This window comes from Saccostrea cucullata, unplaced genomic scaffold, assembly GCF_032062105.1.
Source record: "Saccostrea cucullata isolate Sc308-1 unplaced genomic scaffold, CSIRO_AGI_Scuc_v1 ctg4468, whole genome shotgun sequence".
NCBI classification, from domain to species: domain Eukaryota; kingdom Metazoa; phylum Mollusca; class Bivalvia; order Ostreida; family Ostreidae; genus Saccostrea; species Saccostrea cuccullata.
The window spans coordinates 78,620-99,278 of NW_026940122.1; the positions used below are offsets into that span (position 1 = coordinate 78,620).

Genomic DNA, 20,659 nt, shown 5'->3' on the forward strand with positions numbered 1-20,659 from the left:
GCTTATACGTGTATTTTTTCATGGAAATATATAGTTTTGATTGATGAGACAGAATTTATATCATTTAAACCATTTCTGGAAGATCGCAAGTATTACTCATCAATTTTGTTTCTTAATTATGTCATTGTCAAAACTGCAAGATATTTATTTTTTGAAAGACATTATTTTAAATTCATTTTTAATTACAAGAATAAATAAATCGTTTATACATGCCTCTTGTAGAAAAAAATATATAGGATATATTAGCTTTCTAAATGATATTGCTTTAATAAAATCATTCTACTAAGTTTCAAGATAGAGAATTTACAACGATCTTAAATCTTTTACACAGGAACAAGTGCCCGTCTCTGATAATTGTCATCATCCCGATAGGAGATGTGTAATTAATTAGTCTGTCCCAAAAATCCGCGCAACTAACATAGAATATACAAAAGATATACAAGATATATACACATCGCAGCCCCTCGATACAACAGGTGAACTGATTGTTCCATCGATTTCTATAAATTTATTGATTTAAATTTTTCTTTTCCAACAAGAAGTCGTAGCGTAATTGATAAGGTCGCGGACATCTACGCAGGAGACCAGGGTTCGATTCTGGACATGGGAGCATAGTTTTTTTTTCTTGTATTAATTTTTTCCTATATTTTTTTATTCGGAATTAGATACATTTAATGCTATTATACCAGGAAAAAGTGAAATAAAATTTTTAGGTAAAATAATAAGCCGATTATTCAATAAAATGATTCAACTGAATGATCGAGGAAAGGTTACTGAAATGTATGTGCCATTCAGTCGACTGAATGGTAACGGAATGATCACGGAAAGGTCACGGGAAAGGGTCTTTTCAGTGACCTTTCAGTGACCATTCAGTGGCCATTCAGCCACCATTCAGTCGACTGAATGGTGGATTTTCATCCTGTGACACATTGCAAGGAATAAACATTGAAAGTTTCAAAACGATTGCCTGAGTAGTTATTGAGAAAATCGAAATTAAAGAATTTTTACTTTCACCTGGTTTCCATGGCAATAATCGATTATATGAAAATTTTAAATACGAGTTGCAGAACTACAGATACTAATCCTTAAAATAAGAAAAGTTTCATGACGAACGTTTAAGGGACCAGAGAGAACACTCTCGGACAAAATTTGTCGCTTTTTACAGGTTTCCATGGCAACGGTAGACATATTGGAACTGAACGACCTCACTGCACAACTACAACCAGTGATCGTCCTTTGAGGAAAGTTTCAGGAAGATTGTCCCAGCCATCTCCGAGAAACAGCCTGGATAAAAAAACATGCGTACAATATCAATATGTCGTCCCCGACTTCGTTCGGGGCGACATAATAACTCCTGAATTTTTCTCATCAATAACTCCTGAATTTTCCCCTTCAATTCGAGCATTTCTGCATTGCAGAGAGCTGATGTGTGTTATGAGATGATAAATCATGTGTGAACTTTCTCAGTTTAGCGGAATCATGAACATTTTCGGCGAGATGAATGTTTTGTACATACAGTGGTGATCAAGGCTTTGCGAACCATCAGGAGCGGATCAAAGAATTTATGAATGAATAAAAACTATGGAAATGACGTACCAATTTTTTAATTTATACTTGCACTATCTAATGAAATGAATAATATACAAGTGATAGATATACAAGAAAACGCGAAATGATAATAAATGCAGCTGACAATCGTTATTTTTTTTAATATAGATAAAATAAAATATTTATAAATTCAAGAGACAAAACAGAAGGAGAATGAATGATGGCAAAATATCACATGACGGGAACTGAATTTTATGAATGAAGATTTTAAAAAGTTACTTGTAAGTTGTATATGTTATATCTGTGTATTCTACTTGGCTGTGTGCTTCAAAAAAAAGGGGGGGGGGTCGTCTTGAACATAGTAAATAGCCATAACGTTTGAACGGTAAGTACTAGGGCTTTCGTATTTCAAATATGTAATCCTTGTGAAAAGAACTTTTATTGGATACGACGAACTTTGACCCTTTGACCTAGACCTTGGAGAACACATGTGTACATCTGAATCTTTTTTTCTGTTTCGTTTCTATGGCAACCGTGAGCGACTCATTACAATTATTTTGAAAGTAGAAATCACTTTGACACATTGCAAGGAATAAACATTGAAAGTTTCAAAACGATTGCCTGAGTAGTTATTGAGAAAATCGAAATTAAAGAATTTTTACTTTCACCTGGTTTCCATGGCAATAATCGATTATATGAAAATTTTAAATACGAGTTGCAGAACTACAGATACTAATCCTTAAAATAAGAAAAGTTTCATGACGAACGTTTAAGGGACCAGAGAGAACACTCTCGGACAAAATTTGTCGCTTTTTACAGGTTTCCATGGCAACGGTAGACATATTGGAACTGAACGACCTCACTGCACAACTACAACCAGTGATCGTCCTTTGAGGAAAGTTTCAGGAAGATTGTCCCAGCCATCTCCGAGAAACAGCCTGGATAAAAAAAACATGCGTACAATATCAATATGTCGTCCCCGACTTCGTTCGGGGCGACATAATAATAGTAATAACTAGATGCAATCTCGTTGCGAGCAACGAGTAGGTCTTCCGTCCGAATTTTCGATAAGATGAGATATGACTTTGACTATGATCTTTGATAAAACATCATGGAATCATGCCTTTTCTCTTTTGATTAAATCCTTTTGATTTAGATAATATCATCAATGCGTACTTAATTTGCACATAAATTCTTTTCTTTTTTCTACTTTGAGAAACAACCAAAACCAATTAAAGAAGACTTGTAAGGAGACCTTGGATTATAAATGTAGTTTGACACAGAATTGCAACGAACCTACGACGTGACAATCCAAGTATCCCTACACATTTCATTGCTCCTTATGTTACTTTCGTTCAAGCAAACGCTCGGCTGCCTCTGTTAACCGCTATTGCGAAATGTCGGAATTTCAGAGACCGCCGCCATTTCGTTCCCGCTTCAGATTTTTTAATGTTAATATCTCGAGTTTGAATTTATAAATTTACAAACGAATTATATATTCAACCTAATAAGAAATGTTTCTATCAACTATACTAGTATAATTTGAAAATATTGAAAAACAAAAAAGTTAAAGACGAGAGACTTTTGGCCCCTCTATGCCCCTAATTTGAAGGACTAACCCCGTTTATTTGATATCAAATGAAAGGTCTTACTTTATTGCACATTTTTTATTATATATGTCTTAACAAACTTTTAACAGGTAAAAAGATATAAAAGAAAACGTGTCAATTTTTGCGAGATGAGTATGAGGCTATTTTTCGATCCCAGGCGAGCGTCGATGCCTTTTTACTTGGAAAGCTCTATATGCAAAATGTCACATCTACTATCCTTCCTCTACCTTCACTGAAAATCTCAAGTCGATATCTTAAGTCGTTTAGGAGGAGATCTCAGGACAAGCTGACCCTCTAAAAATCAGAAAATCGTCCATATCTCACGACCGGAAGTGACGACGTACTCACGAAAAATTTCCGACAAGGTTCAGATAAATATCTATCAGATCTGAAAATTTAGTGAGAATCGGTCCAGCCGTTTCTAAGAAATCGCGTGCACAAAATCGGTTAGAAAAAAAAAATAATAATAACTAGAGCAAAGCTCGTTGCAAAGCAACGAGTAGGTCTTCCGTCCTGTTTTACCGGAAGTAGATTTTATTTATAACAAAAATGCGAAATAACGCCCAAAAATAGCCTGAATCCACTAAAAGTTTGTTAATTAATGCAAAAATAAGCCGTTTTTAGCTACTTCCGGTCTGACCGGAAGTGACGACGACGGACAGAAAATTAATTTTCATGCCCCCAGAGATATTTGTTACCCCAAAACTTGTCATGAACGGCAAAAATACGTATTTTCAAACTACTTCCGGTTTGGCCGGAAGTGACGTCGCCGGACGAATTTTGACGACGCCAATAGATTCAGCTTGACCTTTTGAACAACTTTGCTTCTTTGACGTATTACAAATTCTTTATGAATTTTGAGATATAAAGAAAAAAGTTTCGGCCCCTCTAGGCCCTTATTTTAGGGGCCAGCCCTTTTTTGCGAGATATCATTTGAAAGATCTTGAAATACTGCACTTCTTTTGCTCTATATGTTTTAACAAAATATTTATAGGTAAAAAGATATCTACGAAAAAGTGTTACAAATTTTGAAATTCGTGATACGTCTATTTTCGGGCCATAGCGAGCGCCGACGTGCGGCACTTCCGATTAAAATGAAATACGTTGTACATATCTACAGACTTTGGTCTATCATACCTGAAAGTTTCATGTTTCTATCTTGAGCCATTATTGAGAAAGTCTGCGGACAAACTGACCCTTCAAAAATCATAAAATCGGCAATATCTCCAAACCGGAAGTGACGTCATCAAATCGGAAAAAATGCATAAGGTTCAAGTAATGTTACATAAGTCCTAAAAGTTTCATGGAAATCCATCAAGCCGTTTTTGAGAAATCGCGTGCACAAAATTGGGGAGAAAAAAAATAATAATAACTAGAGCCGAGCTCGTTGCAAAGCAACGAGTAGGTCTTCCGTCCTGTTCGACCGGAAGTAGGTGTCATTTTTAACAAAAATGAGACATAACGCCCAAAAATGGTCCGAATCCTCTTAAGCCATGGTAATGAATGCAAAAATAAACAATTTTCTTATACTTCCGGTTTGACCGGAATTGACGACGACGGACGGAAAATTAATTTTAATGCTCCCAGAGACATATGTTACCAAAAAACTTGTCAAGAACGGCAAAAATAGGTGTTTTCCAACTACTTCCGGTTTGACCGATAGTGACGACGCCGGACGTATTTTGACGACTTCAATAGATTCAGCTTGACATTTTAAACAACTTTGCTTCTTTGACGTATCACAAATTCTCATTACTTTTTGAGATAGAAAGGAACAACTTTCGGCCCCTACAGGCCCCTAATTTAAGAGGCCAGCCCTTTTTTTCGAGATGTCATTAAAAAGATCTTAAAATTCTACACCTTTTTTGTTCTACATGCTTTAACAAAATATTTCTAGGTAAAAAGTTATCGTTGAAAAGGTGCTTAAAATTTTGAAATTCTTGATAGGACTATTTTCGGGCCATAGCGAGCGTCGGCGCTTCGTACTTCCGGTAGTTGTGATATACTTAGTGCACTTCTCCAAAAGTTGCTCTACCATCACTGAAAATTTCAAGCTTCTGTGTTAAGTGCTTTTTGAGAAAACTTCCGGACAAAGTGACCATCTAAAAATCACTAAATCGCAGAAAACTCCGAACCGGAAGTGACGTCATCAAAATAAAAAAATATGTATCTAGATTTTTTGATGTTCTATCAGACCTGAAAGTTTCATGAAAATCGATCGAGCCGTTCTTGAGAAATCGCGCGCACAAAATCGGTAAGAAAAAAAAAAACAATAATAAAAATAGTGGAAAAGAAACCTAAGAAAAACAATAAGGTCTTCCGCTGAAGACGGAAGACCTTAACTAGAGCAAAGCTCGTTGCAAAGCAACGAGTAGGTCTTCCGTCCGGATTTGACCGGAAGTGCCGGAAGTGAAGTCAACAAAAGAAAGCAATGAGCTAAGTCGTCTCCCGTGACTTTATAATTTCAATTTTGCATCAAAACCTTCAAAATAAGCTATTTTTTGCTACTTCCGGTTTGACCGGAAGTGACGTCGACGGACGCAAAAATAAATTTTATGCTTCCAGTGACATATGTTTCCCAACAACTTATCAAGAACGGCAAAAATACGCGTTTTTTTTTACTACTTCCGGTTTGGCCGGAAGTGACGACGCCAGACGTATTTTGATGACCCCAGCAGATAAAACTTGACATTTTGAACAACTTTGCTTCTTTGATGTATTACAAATTCTCAATACTTTTTGAGATAAAAAGAAAAAACTTTCGGCCCCTCTAGTCCCTTAATTTTAGGGGCAGCCCTTTTTTGAGATATCATTTGAAAGATCTTGGAATTCTACACTTCTTTTGTTCTATATGTTTTAACAAAATATTTCCAGGTAAAAAGATATCGTAGAAAAGATGGTAAAAAATTTGAAATTCGCAATAGGACTATTTTCGCGCCATACCGAGCGCCGACGTTCGGCACTTCAGATAAAAATGAAATAATTTTTACATATCTATAGACTTCGGACTATCATACCTGAAATTTTCACGTTTCTATCTATAGCCATTTTTTAGACCGTTCGAGGACAATCTGGCGCTTCAAAAATCATAAAATCGACAATATCTCCAAACCGGAAGTGACGTCATCAAATCGGAAAAAAATGCATGAGGTTCAAGTAATGTTACATAAGTCCTGAAAGTTTCATGGAAATCCATCAAGCCGTTTCCGAGAAATCGCGTGCACAAAATCGGTAAGAAAAAAAAGAATAATAATAATAATAATAAAAGTGAAAAAGAAACCTAAGAATAACAAGAAGGTCTTCCGCTGAAGACGGAAGACCTTAAAAACAGTGGAAAAGAAACAAACGAATAACAAGAAGGTCTTCCGCTGAAGACGAAAGACCTTAACTAGATACGATCTCGTTGCGAGCAACGAGTGGGTCTTCCGTTCGATTCTTGATAAGATGAGATCAGATTTTGATTGAGATTTTCATTCTAAAATAATGATTTTCCATAATCTGTAAAAAGACATTGAACAATAAAGACTTCTAAAATCGACTTTTGGCCCCTCACGGCCCCTAATATTAGGAATCAGCCCTTTTTTCTTCATATCATTTTAAAGATCTCAGGATTATGAACACTTTTTGTTTACAACTATTCAGAGATTCTTTTTCGTTTTCGAATTATTCGGAAAAGAAATATTAAGGGACCGGCCCTTCAACTCCCTAATGGGGACGTTTAGCGAAAAATGAAAGGTTGCATATTGTTCAGAACATGATTTTGAACTTCTTTTGTTCAATATTACTTATCAAAATTTTTCTCACTTTCGAGATACAAAGCGTCAACGATTTAGCATTCTGGCCCCTTGTGGCCCCTACTTATGTTATGTACGACTTTAAAATCATAATATACAGTTGTAGATTGTAAAAAATAAACATTTTTGCTTCAGTACTGTATAACAAAATATTGACTGTTAAAGAGTTATCGAAAAAAGACTTTTAGCCCCTTACGGCCCCTTATTTGAGTGGCCAGCCCCTTTTCCTGGATTTCATCTTGAAGCTCTTAGGATTTTGAGCACTTCTTGTTCAACAATTATTCAGAGATTCTTTTTCGTTTTCGAGTTATTCGCAAAAGAAATATTTAGGGGCCAACCCTTCAACTCCCTAATGGGGACGTTTAGCGAAAAATGAAAGGTTGCATATTGTTCAGAACATGATTTTGAACATGTTTTGTTCAGTATTACTTGTCAAAATATTTCTCACTTACGAGATATAAAGCATCAAAGATTTAGCATTCTGGCCCCTTGTAGCCCCTAATTATGTAATATACGACATAAAAATAATAATATACAGTTGTAGATTGTTGAGATAAACATTTTTGCTTCAGTTATGTATAACAAAATATTGACTGTAAAAGAGCTATCGAAAAAAGATTTTTAGCTCCTTTTGGCCCCTAATTTGAGTGTTCAGCCCCTTTTTCTGGATTTCGTCTTAAAGCTCTTAGGATTTTGAACACTTTTTGTTTTACAACTATTCAGAGATTCTTTTTCGTTTTCGAGTTATTCGCAAAAGAAATATTTAGGGGCCAAACCTTCAACTCCCTAATGGGGACGTTTAGCGAAAAATGAAAGGTTGCATATTGTTCAGAACATGATTTTGAACATCTTTTGTTCAATATTACTAGTCAAAATATTTCTAACTTTCGAGATATAAAGCGTCAAAGATTTAGCATTCTGGCCCCTTGTAGCCCCTAATTATGTACCATACGACTTTAAAATCATAATATACAATTGTAGATTGTTGAGATTAACATTTTTTCTTCATTAATGTATAACAAAATATTGACTGTTAAAGAGTTATCGAAAAAAGACTTTTAGCCCCTTTTGGCCCTTAATGTGATGAGTCAGCACTTTTTTTATGGAATCATATTAAAGATCTTGTGATTCTGCACAAATGTTGTTCAGTATGTTTTAACAAAATAATTCTATTTTAAGAGATATCATTAAAAATGTCTGAAAAAGCACTCATAATTTGTGTCCTAAATTTTGACCTCTAATGAGCTTCAATACTAGGTACTTCCGGAAACTATCCAAACACCCAGTAACATGAGGACATGTCCTCTATCATCACTGAAAATTTTAGCGCTCTAGCTCAAGTCGTTTCTGAGATCAATGACGGACAAGAAGGTCCGCTGAATTTTAATAAAAGGGCGATAACTCTAGACCGGACGTGATTTTCAAAAAAATCCTTCAAATGGTATAAACTTCAGATTATCCTGCAACAACCCTGAAAATTTGAAGCATATATATCGAGCCATCTCTGAAAAATCTTCTGCACAAAATTTGTGCAGAGAAAAAGAAAAATAATAAGAAAATTGAAAAAGAAACATAAGAATAATAGAAGGGTCTTCCGCTGAAGACGGAAGACCCTAACTAGAGCAAAGCTCGTTGCAAAGCAACGAGTAGGTCTTCCGTCCTGTTTGACCGGAAGTAGCTTTAATTTTTAACAAAATTGAGAAATAACCTTCAAAATGGTTTGAATCTTCTAGAGCTATGTTAATTAATGCAAAATATGCCATGTTTTGCTACTTCCGGTTTGACCGGAAGTGACGACGACGGACGGAAAATTTATTTAAATGCTCCCAGAGACATAGGTTACCCATAAACTTGTCAAGAACGGCAAAAATACGCGTTTTCCGACTACTTCCGGTTTGGCTGGAAGTGACGACGACGGACGTATTTTGACGACAGCAATAGATTAAGCTTAAAATTTTGAACAACTTTGCTTCTTTGACGTATTACAAATTCTAAATACTTCTTGAGATATGAAAGAAAAACTTTTGGCCCCTCTAGGCCCTTTATTTTAGGGGCCAGCCCTTTTTTTTAGATACCAATTAAAAGGTCTTGGGATCTTACACTTCTTTTGTTCTATATATCTTAACAAAATATTTCCAGGTAGAAAGATATCGTATAAAAGGTGTTAAAAATTTTGAAATTCGCGATACGACTATTTTCGGGCCATAGCGAGCGCCGACGTGCGGCATTTCCGATAAAAATGAAATTCATTTTGCACATCTATAGACTTAGGACTATCATACCTGAAATTTTCACGTTTCTATCTATAGCCATTTTTTAGAACGTTCGCGGACAACCTGACCCTTCAAAAATCATAAAATCGACTATATTTCCGGACCGGAAGCGACGTCATCAAATCGGAAAAAATGGATCAAGTTCAAGTAATGTTACATTAGTCCTGAAAGTTTCATTAAAATCCATCAAGCCGTTTTCGAGTAATCGCGTGCACAAAATCGGTAAGAAAAAAAAGAATAACTAGACCTTATTTTTGTCGTTCAACAAAAACGGAGGGCTTTTCGACCCCTTAAAATAACTTATCTTAAAAAAACAATATTTTACAATTAAAAAAAATCTTATAATAAAATATTGCAAAAGTTCTGTTGAGGTCAATGTTTGATTGCAAACATAACAATGTTCATTGTACGTCAGTGTCCACTCAAAGAGACATAACTCTTTCGTGGTTATAAAACAGATTCGAAATTGTACTGATTTTCAATCCACTAAAACTCCTATAAGGGGTCAAAAAGTCACCCCACGGACCATAATTTTTAAAATGTATTCTTTATACTTCATGTTGTGCCAAAATTATTTTGAATATTGGTTGAGAATTAAACACGTTACAGAGAAAAAGGTGTTTTCTGTAGTGACCCCTAAAATCCTTTTTATTTTAGGGATTTTTATTTTCATGACCTTAGCATCTGGAGACAATAGAAGAATCAATATTCATATGAAATTTCACAAGAATTGCTTGCCTACCTTTTGAGATAATGGAACAAACATGATTTCAAATTTAACATAGAAATCTCCATAGGCAATTTTAAGGTACTTATAAAACCGGAAGTACTCTACATATCCATACCAAAATTGAAACATAGAGAGCATATTAGACTCCATACAGTTTGCCAAAGGGAGATAACTCTTGCAAAATTATTTTTGAAAATACATCAAAATACAAAATTTCAGGTCTCTAAAAGTCCTTTAAGGGGTCAAAAAGTGACCCCACGGACCATTATTTTTAAATTGCCCTTTTTATGCTTAACTCAAAACAGAAATCAGTTTGAAGATCTATGGACAAATAAAAAAGTAATAGACAAAAAACTTAATTCTGTACTGACCCCTAAAATCCCTTTTTATTTTAAGAAATTTTATTTTCTGGATCTAAATATCGAAAGACAATGCTAAAGTCATTATTTATGTGAAATATCATGAGACTTGCTTTCTTCCCATTGAAAATAATGGACATTTAATGATTTAAAAATTCTGTACTGACCCCTAAAATCCCTTTTTATTTTAAGAAATTTTATTTTCTGGATCTAAATATCGAAAGACAATGCTAAAGTCATTATTTATGTGAAATATCATGAGACTTGCTTTCTTCCCATTGAAAATAATGGACATTTAATGATTTCATATTTAACATAGAAATCTCCATAGGCAATTTTAAGGTACTTATAAAACCGGAAGTACTCTGCATATCCATACCAAAATTGAAACATAGAGAGCATATTGGACTTCAAACAGTTTGTCAAAGGGAGATAACTCTTGCTTGATAATTTTTGAAAATACTTAAAAATACAAAATTTCAGGTCTCTAAAAGTCCTTTAAGGGATCAAAAAGTGACCCCACGGACCATAATTTTTAAATTGTCCTTCTTATGCTAAACCCAAAACTGAAATCAGTTTGAAGATTGGTTGAGAAATAAAAAAGTTACAGGGCAAAAACGATTTTAAGAGTTGACCCCTAAAATCCCTTTTATTTTAAGGAATTTTATTTTCATTACCTAAGCACCGAAAGGCAATGCTAACTTAGTTTTTCATATGAAATATTATGAGACTTGCTTGCTTCCCTTTGAAAATAATGGACATCGTATGATTTCAAATTTAACATAGAAATCTCCATAGGCAATTTTAAGGTTCTTATAAAACCGGAAGTACTCTACATATCCATACCAAAATTGATACATAAAGAGCATATAAGACTCCAAACAGTTTGACAAAGGGAGATAACTCTTGCTTGATTATTTTTGAAAATACTTAAAAATACAAAATTTCAGGTCTCTAAAAGTCCTTTAAGGGGTCAAAAAGTGACCCCACGGACCATAATTTTTAAATTGTACTTTTTCTGCTGATCTCAAAACTGAAATCAGTTTGAGGATCGGTTAACAAATAAAAAAGTTACAGGGCAAAAACGATTTTTAAAGTTGACCCCTAAAAGTCCCTAATTTTAAGGGATTTAATTTTCATAACCTTTTCAGCTCAAGACAATAATAAATCAATTATTACCTGTAAATATTACTAGAATTGCTTGCTCTGCCTTTGAGAAAATGGATGATGCAAGATTTTTTTTTACTATAGAAAATCCCATTGACAATTTCAAATCGTCATAGAACCGGAAGTTCGGGTCTGGTTGACTTGAAACTTACATTACAACCTTTAATTACTTTGATAAACAATATATAATCCTCAAATTAAATTTCCTACATTGTTTCAATTTTTTTTATTTCAATCCCCCCTTTTCTTAACTTTGGAGCCCTGTAACACAAAAATATATCATAGGAGCAAAAAGACTAACGATGACTTTTTTGTAGATATTACTTTGAGGAATACATTCCTAAAATTTGAACGAAATTCAATGTAAAATAAGGAAAATTTTAGGCTTTAAAGAAAATGTAGTTTTTGACTTATAAATACCGGAAGTGATGTTTCCGGAAGTACAAAACCTTACTTATGGGACACTTTTAGATGTTCTGTTAAATGATTTTGTTTTAAAATACATATGTCCAGTGGTTTTCTTTAAATCCTTGACGTAAAAGTGTTAAGTATAATAATAATAATAACTAGATCTTTTTGTCGTTCAACAAAAACGGAGGGCTTTTCGACCCCTTAAAATAAAAATCTTAAAAGAAAATTCAATATTTTACAATAAAAAAAAATCATAGAATACAATATTGCAAAAGTTCTTTTGAGATCAATTTTTTATTGGAAACATAACAATTCTCTTTGTACATCAATGTCTACTCAAAGAGACATAACTCTTTTGTGGTTATTATACAGATTCGAAAAAGTACTGTTTTTCAATTCACTAAAGCTCCTATAAGGAGTCAAAAAGTGACCCCACTGGCAATATTTTTTAAACTGCATTCCTTATGCTAAATGCAAAACCATAAAAAGTTTAAAGATTGCTTGAAAAATAAAAAAGTTATGGAGAAAAGATTATTTTCTGAATTGAACCCTAAAGTCCTTTCTATTTAAGGGATTTTTCGTTCCATGACCTTACCAACTGGAGACAATGATAGAGTCATTATTCAAGTTAAATATCACGAGAATCGCTCGCTTCCCTTTTGATAAATGGGACATTGTATGATTTCATATTTAACATAGAAATCTCCATAGAGAATTTTAAGGGCCTCATAAAACCGGAAGTACTCTTTATATGCATATCAAAATTGAAACATAGAGAGCATATTAGACTGCAAACAGGTTGACAAAGTGAAATAACTCTTGCATCATTATTTTTAAACTTACTTAAAAATACATAAATTCAGGTCTCTAAAACACCCATAAGGGATCAAAAAATGACCCCACGGACCATTATTTTTAAATTCAGCTTTTTATGCTTAACTCAAATCCGAAAACAGTGTGAAGATTTATGGACAAATAAAAAAGTTATAAACAAAAAACTTATTTCTGTATTGACCCCTAAAACCCCTTCTATTTTAAGAAATTTTATTTTCATGACCTAAGCACCGAAAAGTAATGCTAAAGTAGTTTTTCATGTGAAATATCGTGAGACTTGCTTGATTCCAATTGAAAATAATGGACATCGTATGATTTCAAATTTAACATAGAAATCTCCATAGGCAATTTTAAGGTACTTATAAAACCGGAAGTACTCTGCATATCCATACCAAAATTGAAACAAAGAGAGCATATTAGACTCCAAACAGGTTGACAAAGGGAGATAACTCTTGCACAAATATTTTTGAAAATACTTAAAAATACAAAATTTCAGGTCTCTAAAAGTCCTTTAAGGGGTCAAAAAGTGACCCCACGGACCATAATTTTTAAATTGCTCTTCTTATGCTGAACTCAAAACAGAAATCAGTTTTAATATTGATAGATAAATAAAAAAGTTATATACAAAAATCTGATTTCTTTACTGACCCCTAAAATCCCTTTTATTTTAAGAAATTTTATTTTCATGACCTAACCAGCCGAAGACAATACTAAAGTTATTATTCTTGTGAAATATCATGAGACTTGCTTGCTTCCCTTTGGAAATAAAAAAAAATTATGATTTTAAATTTAACATACAAATCTCCATAGTCAACTTTAAGGTACTTATAAAACCGGAAGTACTCCACATATCCATACCAAAATTGAAACATAGAGAGTATATTCGACTCCAAACAGGTTGACAAAGGGAAATAACTCTTGCACAAATATTTTTGAAAATACCTAAAAATACAAAATTTCAGATGTCTAAAAGTCCTTTAAGGGGTCAAAAACTGACCCCACGGACCAGTATTTTTAAATTTCCCTTTTTATGCTCAACTCAAAACAGAAATCAGTTTGAAGATCTATGGACAAATAAAAAAGAAATATACAAAAAACTAATTTCTGTACTGACCCCTAAAATCCCTTTTATTTTAAGAAATTTTATTTTCATGACCTGAATACCGAAAAGCAATGGTAAGGAAATTTTTCATGTGAAATATCATGAGACTTTCTTGCTTCATGTTGAAAATAATGGACATTACATAATTTCAAATTTAACATAGAAATCTCCATAGGCAAATTTAAGGTATTTATAAAACCGGAAGTGCTCTACAGATCCATACCGAAATTGAAACATAGAGAGCATGTTAGACTCCAAACAGTTTCACAAAGGGAGATAACTCTTGCACAATTTTTTTTAAATTCCTTAAAAATACAAAATTTTAGGTCTCTAAAACACCTATAAGGGATCAAAAAGTGACCCCACGGACCATTTCTTTTAAATTGACCCCCCTATGCTTCACTCAAAACTGAAATCACTTTGAAGATTGATGGATATATAAAAAAGTAATATACAAAAAACTATTTTCTGTACTGACTCCTAAAATCCCTTTCATTTTAAGAAATTTTATCTTCATGACTTAACCACCAGAACGCAATACTGAAGTAATTTTTCATGTGAAATATCATGAGACTTGCTTGCTTTCCTTTGGAAATAATGGACATTGCATGATTTCAAATTTAACATAGAAATCTCCATAGGCAAATTTAAGGTACTTATAAAACCGGAAGTACAAATCACATTTATACCAAAATTAAAACATTGAGAGCATATTAGACCCCAAATAGGTTGACAAAGGGAGATAACTCTTGCACAAGTATTTTAGAAAATGCTTTAAAATACAAATTTTCAGGTCTCTAAAAGTCCTTCAAGGGGTAAAAAAGTGACCCCACGGACCATAATTTTTAAATTGTACTTTTTATGCTTAACTCAAAACTGAAATCAGTTTGAAGATTGGTTGACAAATAAAAAAGTAATATACAAAAAACTAATTTCTGTACTTACCCCTAAAATCCCTTTTATTTTAAGAAATTTTATTTTCTGGATCTAAATATTGAAAGACAATGCTAAAGTCATTATGTATGTGAAATATTATGAGACCTGCTTGCTTCCCTTTGAAAATAATGGACATTGAATGATTTCAAATTTAACATAGAAATCTCCATAGGCAATTTTAAGGTACTTATAAAACCGGAAGTTCTCCACATATCCTTACCAAAACTGAAACATAGCGAGCATATTAGACTCCAAACAGGTTGACAAAGGGAGATTACTCTTGCACAATTATTTTTTTAAAATACTTAAAAATACAACATTTCAAGTCTCTAAAAGTCCTTTAAGGGGTGAAAAAGTGACCCCACGGACCATAATTTTTAAATTGTTCTTCTTATGTTGAACTCAAAACTGAAATCAGTTTGAAGATTGGTTTATAAATAAAAAAGTTACAGGGCAAAAACGGTTTTTAGAGTTGACCCCAAAAAATCCCTAACTTTTAGGGAATTGGTTTTCATAACCTTTTCTTATGAAGACAATGTTCAATTAGTTATCACCTATAAATATTAACTTCGTTTGGGGAACATAACTATCACACAGCTTCATTTTATTCAAGAACATTAATACTCCTATAATGTAATATATACATGTTTGCATGTCTGATTTGTATTTCAAAAATAATTGACACTTTATTTGCTTTTGAGGGATGGCAGCAGTTTTAACATACAATGTTTTTTTTAAATTTTATTTGGAACCATTTTCATCAATCAATAAGGCTTTAAAAGACAACCCTAATTTTTTACATACATGTATATAACGTGCAAAAAACTAGCATTTCGTGTAAAGACATGCATTATTCCATTGTTAACAACAAACAACATTTACAGACAGATTCCAATACTGTTAAGAAAACATAAACAAAATAAACAATTATTTAGGATATTCTGACGCTAAGATATTTGAAAGACATTCAACATGAAATATGATTCTGATTATACAGTGTAAAAGCAAATGTAAGAAATTGGACAGTAAACATTTAAATTTTGCTCATTGAACAATTTTCAATAACGAAAATAATATTGATTTATCTTGGGTATTTATATTGTTGTTCCTCAAACGAGACGTTCCACAAAAATGGACATTTAGCACACTTTCAAAGTACGAAACATTGCTTGTGTTTCTTGGAGATTGGAGTTAGAGATACTGCAAGGTTAACGTTTATAATGTTCATATCATTTGAGCAGCTAATTGTAGATTTGTATAAAAAGACAATTTTGATTTGATTCCTAACTTTAGAATATTGGCTTCATGTATTAGATTAACAGTAACTTAATTATTTATAATTATGAAAGAAAATTTAAATGCCTGTACCAATAATTATAAATTATACAGATAAATAAATTTTATGAATACATGTAAATTGATGCTGTTCTACTTATGTAATAATCTGTTTTAAAGGTTCATATATATCGTTATAAAAAATATCTCTAGTGTCTTAACTTTTAATAAAATGTTTAAGAAGTATTGGCCCACAAAATTATGGAAATAATATAATCATATATATGATATTCATTCATTTTATAATCTCTTGAATATTATCATGTAAATTTGCACCAGTATTATTTACAACATGGAACTTTTTCAATTGCTTGAATAAAAATCTGTAAATTACTGTCATTCACAATCAGTAGTTTCCAAAATACATCATGATATGATATTACAATAAATACATCAATATCAATAAGAAACTTAAAATTACTTTTTAAAACGTAAAGAAATAAATGTGGAATATCCAATACATTTATATCAAATATACATAATTTACTCCACTTCAGTAGATATGTACGTCTTCAACTTTAACTTTACCATATAAACATCAAAAGTATAAGCAGGCAGAAAACCCAAACGATTTGATCTTTTCCTTATTCCCTGTTTAAATAGTTTTGCTTTAAAAATACATGGATTTATTAATATATAAGGTCTATTTCGTTCACAAGCACAAAGGCTGTGAGAGACATTTTAGTAGACTTTTTTTCTTTTCCTAAAGTCCGGTAAACATGTCTATCAATAATTAAATAGGTTACTTTTACCTTTAAAGTCCATAAAGAACTGCTTCGTTGCCATATTTGTCTTCGACATCCACTAAGTTAGGATACATTTCGACCAAAAACTTATACATTACTATTTCCCTATTTATACAACACATATGTAAAACAGTCTTCCCGTCATTTCTAGCGGTATTAATATTTAAGCCTTTCTCTAAAAGAAATTTGAATAAATCAATGTCACCACCCCAGGCTGCACTATGTAAGGCATTCTCACCATTATTGTCGGTGACATCGAGTAAAAAAGGATACGTGTTTGCCAAGTATTTACACATATCCTTAATCTTCTTACCGTTCATGCAACACAAATGAAGCACAGTTTTTCCATTATTAATAGTGCTTTTGATATCTAAGTCCTTCTCTAAGAGAAAAATAACAAGATCAAAATTACCACTCCAGGCTGCACCATGCAAGGCATTCACACCATTATTGTCTGTGATGTCGAGTAAAAAAGGATATGTGTTGACCAAGTATTTGCACATATCTATCTTACTGTTCAAACAGCATTGATGCAGCACAGTTTTCCCGCCTTTTCTAGCGATATTGATATCTGAGCCTTTATCTAAGAGGAACTTAAGTATTTCAACGTTACCACTCCAGGCTGCATCATGTAAGGCATTCTGACCATTATTGTCAGTGACATCGAGTAAGAAAGGATATGTGTTGACCAAGTATTTGCACATATCTATCTTACTATTTAAACAGCACAAATGTAGCACAGTTGACCCGTCATTTCTAGTACATTTGATATCTAAGCCTTTCCCTAATAGGAACTTAAGTATTTCAACGTTACAACTCCAAGCTGCATCATGTAAGGCATTCCCACCATCAATGTCGGTGACATCGAGTAAGAAAGGATATGTGTTGACCAAGTATTTGCACATATCTATTTTACTGTTTAAACAGCACAGATGCAGCACAGTTTTCCCGTCTTTTCTAGCGCTATTGATATCTGAGCCTTTATCTAAGAGGAACTTAAGTATTTCAACGTTACCACTCCAGGCTGCATCATGTAAGGCATTCTGACCATTATTGTCAGTGACATTAAGTAAGTCAGGATATGTGTTGACCAAGTATTTGCACATATCTATCTTACTATTTAAACAGCACAAATGTAGCACAGTTGACCCGTCATTTCTAGTACATTTGATATCTAAGCCTTTCTCTACTAGGAATATAACCAGATAAACATAACCACTCTGGGCTGCTTTATGTAAGGCATTCTCACCATTATTGTTAGTGACATAAAGTAAATCAGAATATGTGTTGACCAAGTATTTGCACATATCTATATTTCTCTTCAAACAGCACAGGTGGAGCACAGATGACCCGTCTTTTCCAGTACATTTGATATCTAAGCCTTTCTCTAATAGGAACGTAAGTATTTTAATGTTACCACTCCAAGCTGCATCATGTAAGGCATTCCCACCATCAATGTCAGTGACATCGAGTAAGAAAGGATATGTGTTGACCAAGTATTTGCACATATCTATATTTCTCTTCAAACAGCACAGGTGTAGCACAGATGACCCGTCTTTTCTAGTACATTTGATATCTAAGCCTTTCTCTAATAGGAACTTAAGTATTTCAACGTTACCACTCCAAGCTGCATCATGTAAGGCATTCCCACCATCAATGTCAGTGACATCGAGTAAGAAAGGATATGTGTTGACCAAGTATTTGCACATAACTATTTTACTGTTTAAACAGCACAGATGCAGCACAGTTTTCCCGTCTTTTCTAGCGATATTGATATCTGAGCCTTTATCTAAGAGGAACTTAAGTATTTCAACGTTACCACTCCAGGCTGCATCATGTAAGGCATTCTGACCATTATTGTCAGTGACATTAAGTAAGTCAGGATATGTGTTGACCAAGTATTTGCAAATATCTGTCTTACTATTTAAACAGCACAAATGTAGCACAGTTGACCCGTCATTTCTAGTACATTTGATATCTAAGCCTTTCTCTACTAGGAATATAACCAGATCAACATAACCACTCCAGGCTGCTTTATGTAAGGCACTCTCACCATTATTGTTAGTGACATAAAGTAAGTCAGAATATGTGTTGACCAAGTATTTGCACATATTTATATTTCTCTTCAAACAGCACAGGTGTAGCACAGATGACCCGTCATTTCTAGTACTTTTGATATCTAAGCCTTTCTCTACTAGGAATATAATTAGATCAACATTACCACTCCAGGTTGCACCATGTAAGGCATTCAGACCATCTTTGTAAGTGACATGGAGTAAGTCAGGATATGTGTTGACCAAATATTTGCACATGTTCATCTTACCATTATTACAACATTGATGGAGCACAGTTGACCCGTCATTTCCAGTACTTTTGATATCCAAGCCTTTTTCTACTAGGAATATAATTAGATCAACATTACCACCCAAAGCGGCATCATGTAACACATTCTGACCATTATTGTCAGTGATGTCCAGTAGATAAGGGTACGTTTTGACAAGATATTTGCACATTTCTATCTTACCAGTATAACAACACAGATTTAGTACAGTTTTTCCTTCATTTTGTTTTTCATCAATGTTCAACTTTTTCTTCAACAGATACTTCAGCAAATCAGTGTTACCTCCCCAAGCAGCTGTATGTAAGACACTATTGCCATTTATGTCTTTGACAGTCAGTAAATGTGGAAATCTGTCGAGGAGCATCTTACTCATCTCAAATCTTCCATAACGACAGGCAGTGTGTAATACAGTTTGGCCTGTTTCAGAGGAAATAGTCATCTTTTGTTTTTTAAAAATATGAAACAATTCAATATTACCCCCAGCAGCAGCCATATGTAGAATAGATCCATCCCTGTATAAATCATGTTCTTCATTCAAAAGATCAGGGTATTGACTCATTATATACTTTGCTGTTTCAAGTTTTCCGTTCTCACATGCACAATGAAGAATTGATGCCCCTAAATGAGTCTTAAGGTATGGGTTACACTTATGGTCGACAATAAGTGAGTTAAGTGCATCTGTTGCGCCTGAGTAGGCAACAAAATGAATGGTAGAATCGCCAACGTCATTTTTTTCATTGCTAAGAGCAGGACAAATTTTCAGTAGAAAAGATATTAATTCCAGTCTCTCCCATAAACAAGATTCCGCTAATATGGAAACAGAATTGTTGTCATAAAGTGGGTGGCGAGACTCAGAAACCTGCGATAAATCAAGACCAGTATTTATTATTTGTACCACTATATCCTTGTTTCCATTCTGTATAGCGCAGAAACAGCTTTTGGTGTCGGGAGTGACTCCTTCGTCCAAAAGAATCTGAACTACATTGCTATGATTCATCAATGCTGATTGATTCAATGCATTGTACCTTTGTTTTTCATCTCTTATGATCTTCAATAGGAATTTAACCATTTCAATATGACCTGCCTCTGCAAAATGAATCAGCAATGATGCACCGTTTTCGTCAAATTTAGTTAGGACAGATTGTTCTTTACCCACAAAATCTTTAAACGCAGTGCAAAAATTCTTGTTTTTCCAAAAATGGAAACAGGATATTACTTTGAAAGCTTCACTATATGTATTACATTTGAGATTATGAACAATTTTTTTAAAGATCTCAGCAAAGAAACTTTGGTCAATTGTTTGTAAGTTTGTTATTTTTTCTCCATTTTCTGCAATATGGAGATTGATTAAAATTGGCAAGTGGCAATACTGGATAACGAAAGAAAGATCATATTTAATGAGGGTATTCTGAATAACATTCTGAATACAACTATGTGAAAACTTACACGACCCATTTTCGTCAATTAAAAATG

General features: G+C 33.4%; 1 protein-coding gene across 1 annotated transcript; it reads right to left on the reverse strand.

The window, feature by feature from the left end:
* Positions 1-16,853: 16,853 nt before the first annotated feature.
* On the reverse strand, positions 16,854-20,255 carry LOC134254846 (ankyrin-2-like). Its single transcript, XM_062737387.1, has one exon. It carries the CDS (start codon positions 20,253-20,255, stop codon positions 16,854-16,856), a length of 3,402 nt encoding a protein of 1,133 aa, XP_062593371.1.
* Between the last annotated feature and the right edge of the window lie 404 nt (positions 20,256-20,659).

What these genes read in the sequence shown, in the direction of transcription:
- LOC134254846 (XM_062737387.1), bottom strand. Translation starts at nt 20,255, where the DNA reads ATGGTTAAATTCCTATTGAAGATCATAAGAGATGAAAAACAAAGGTAC.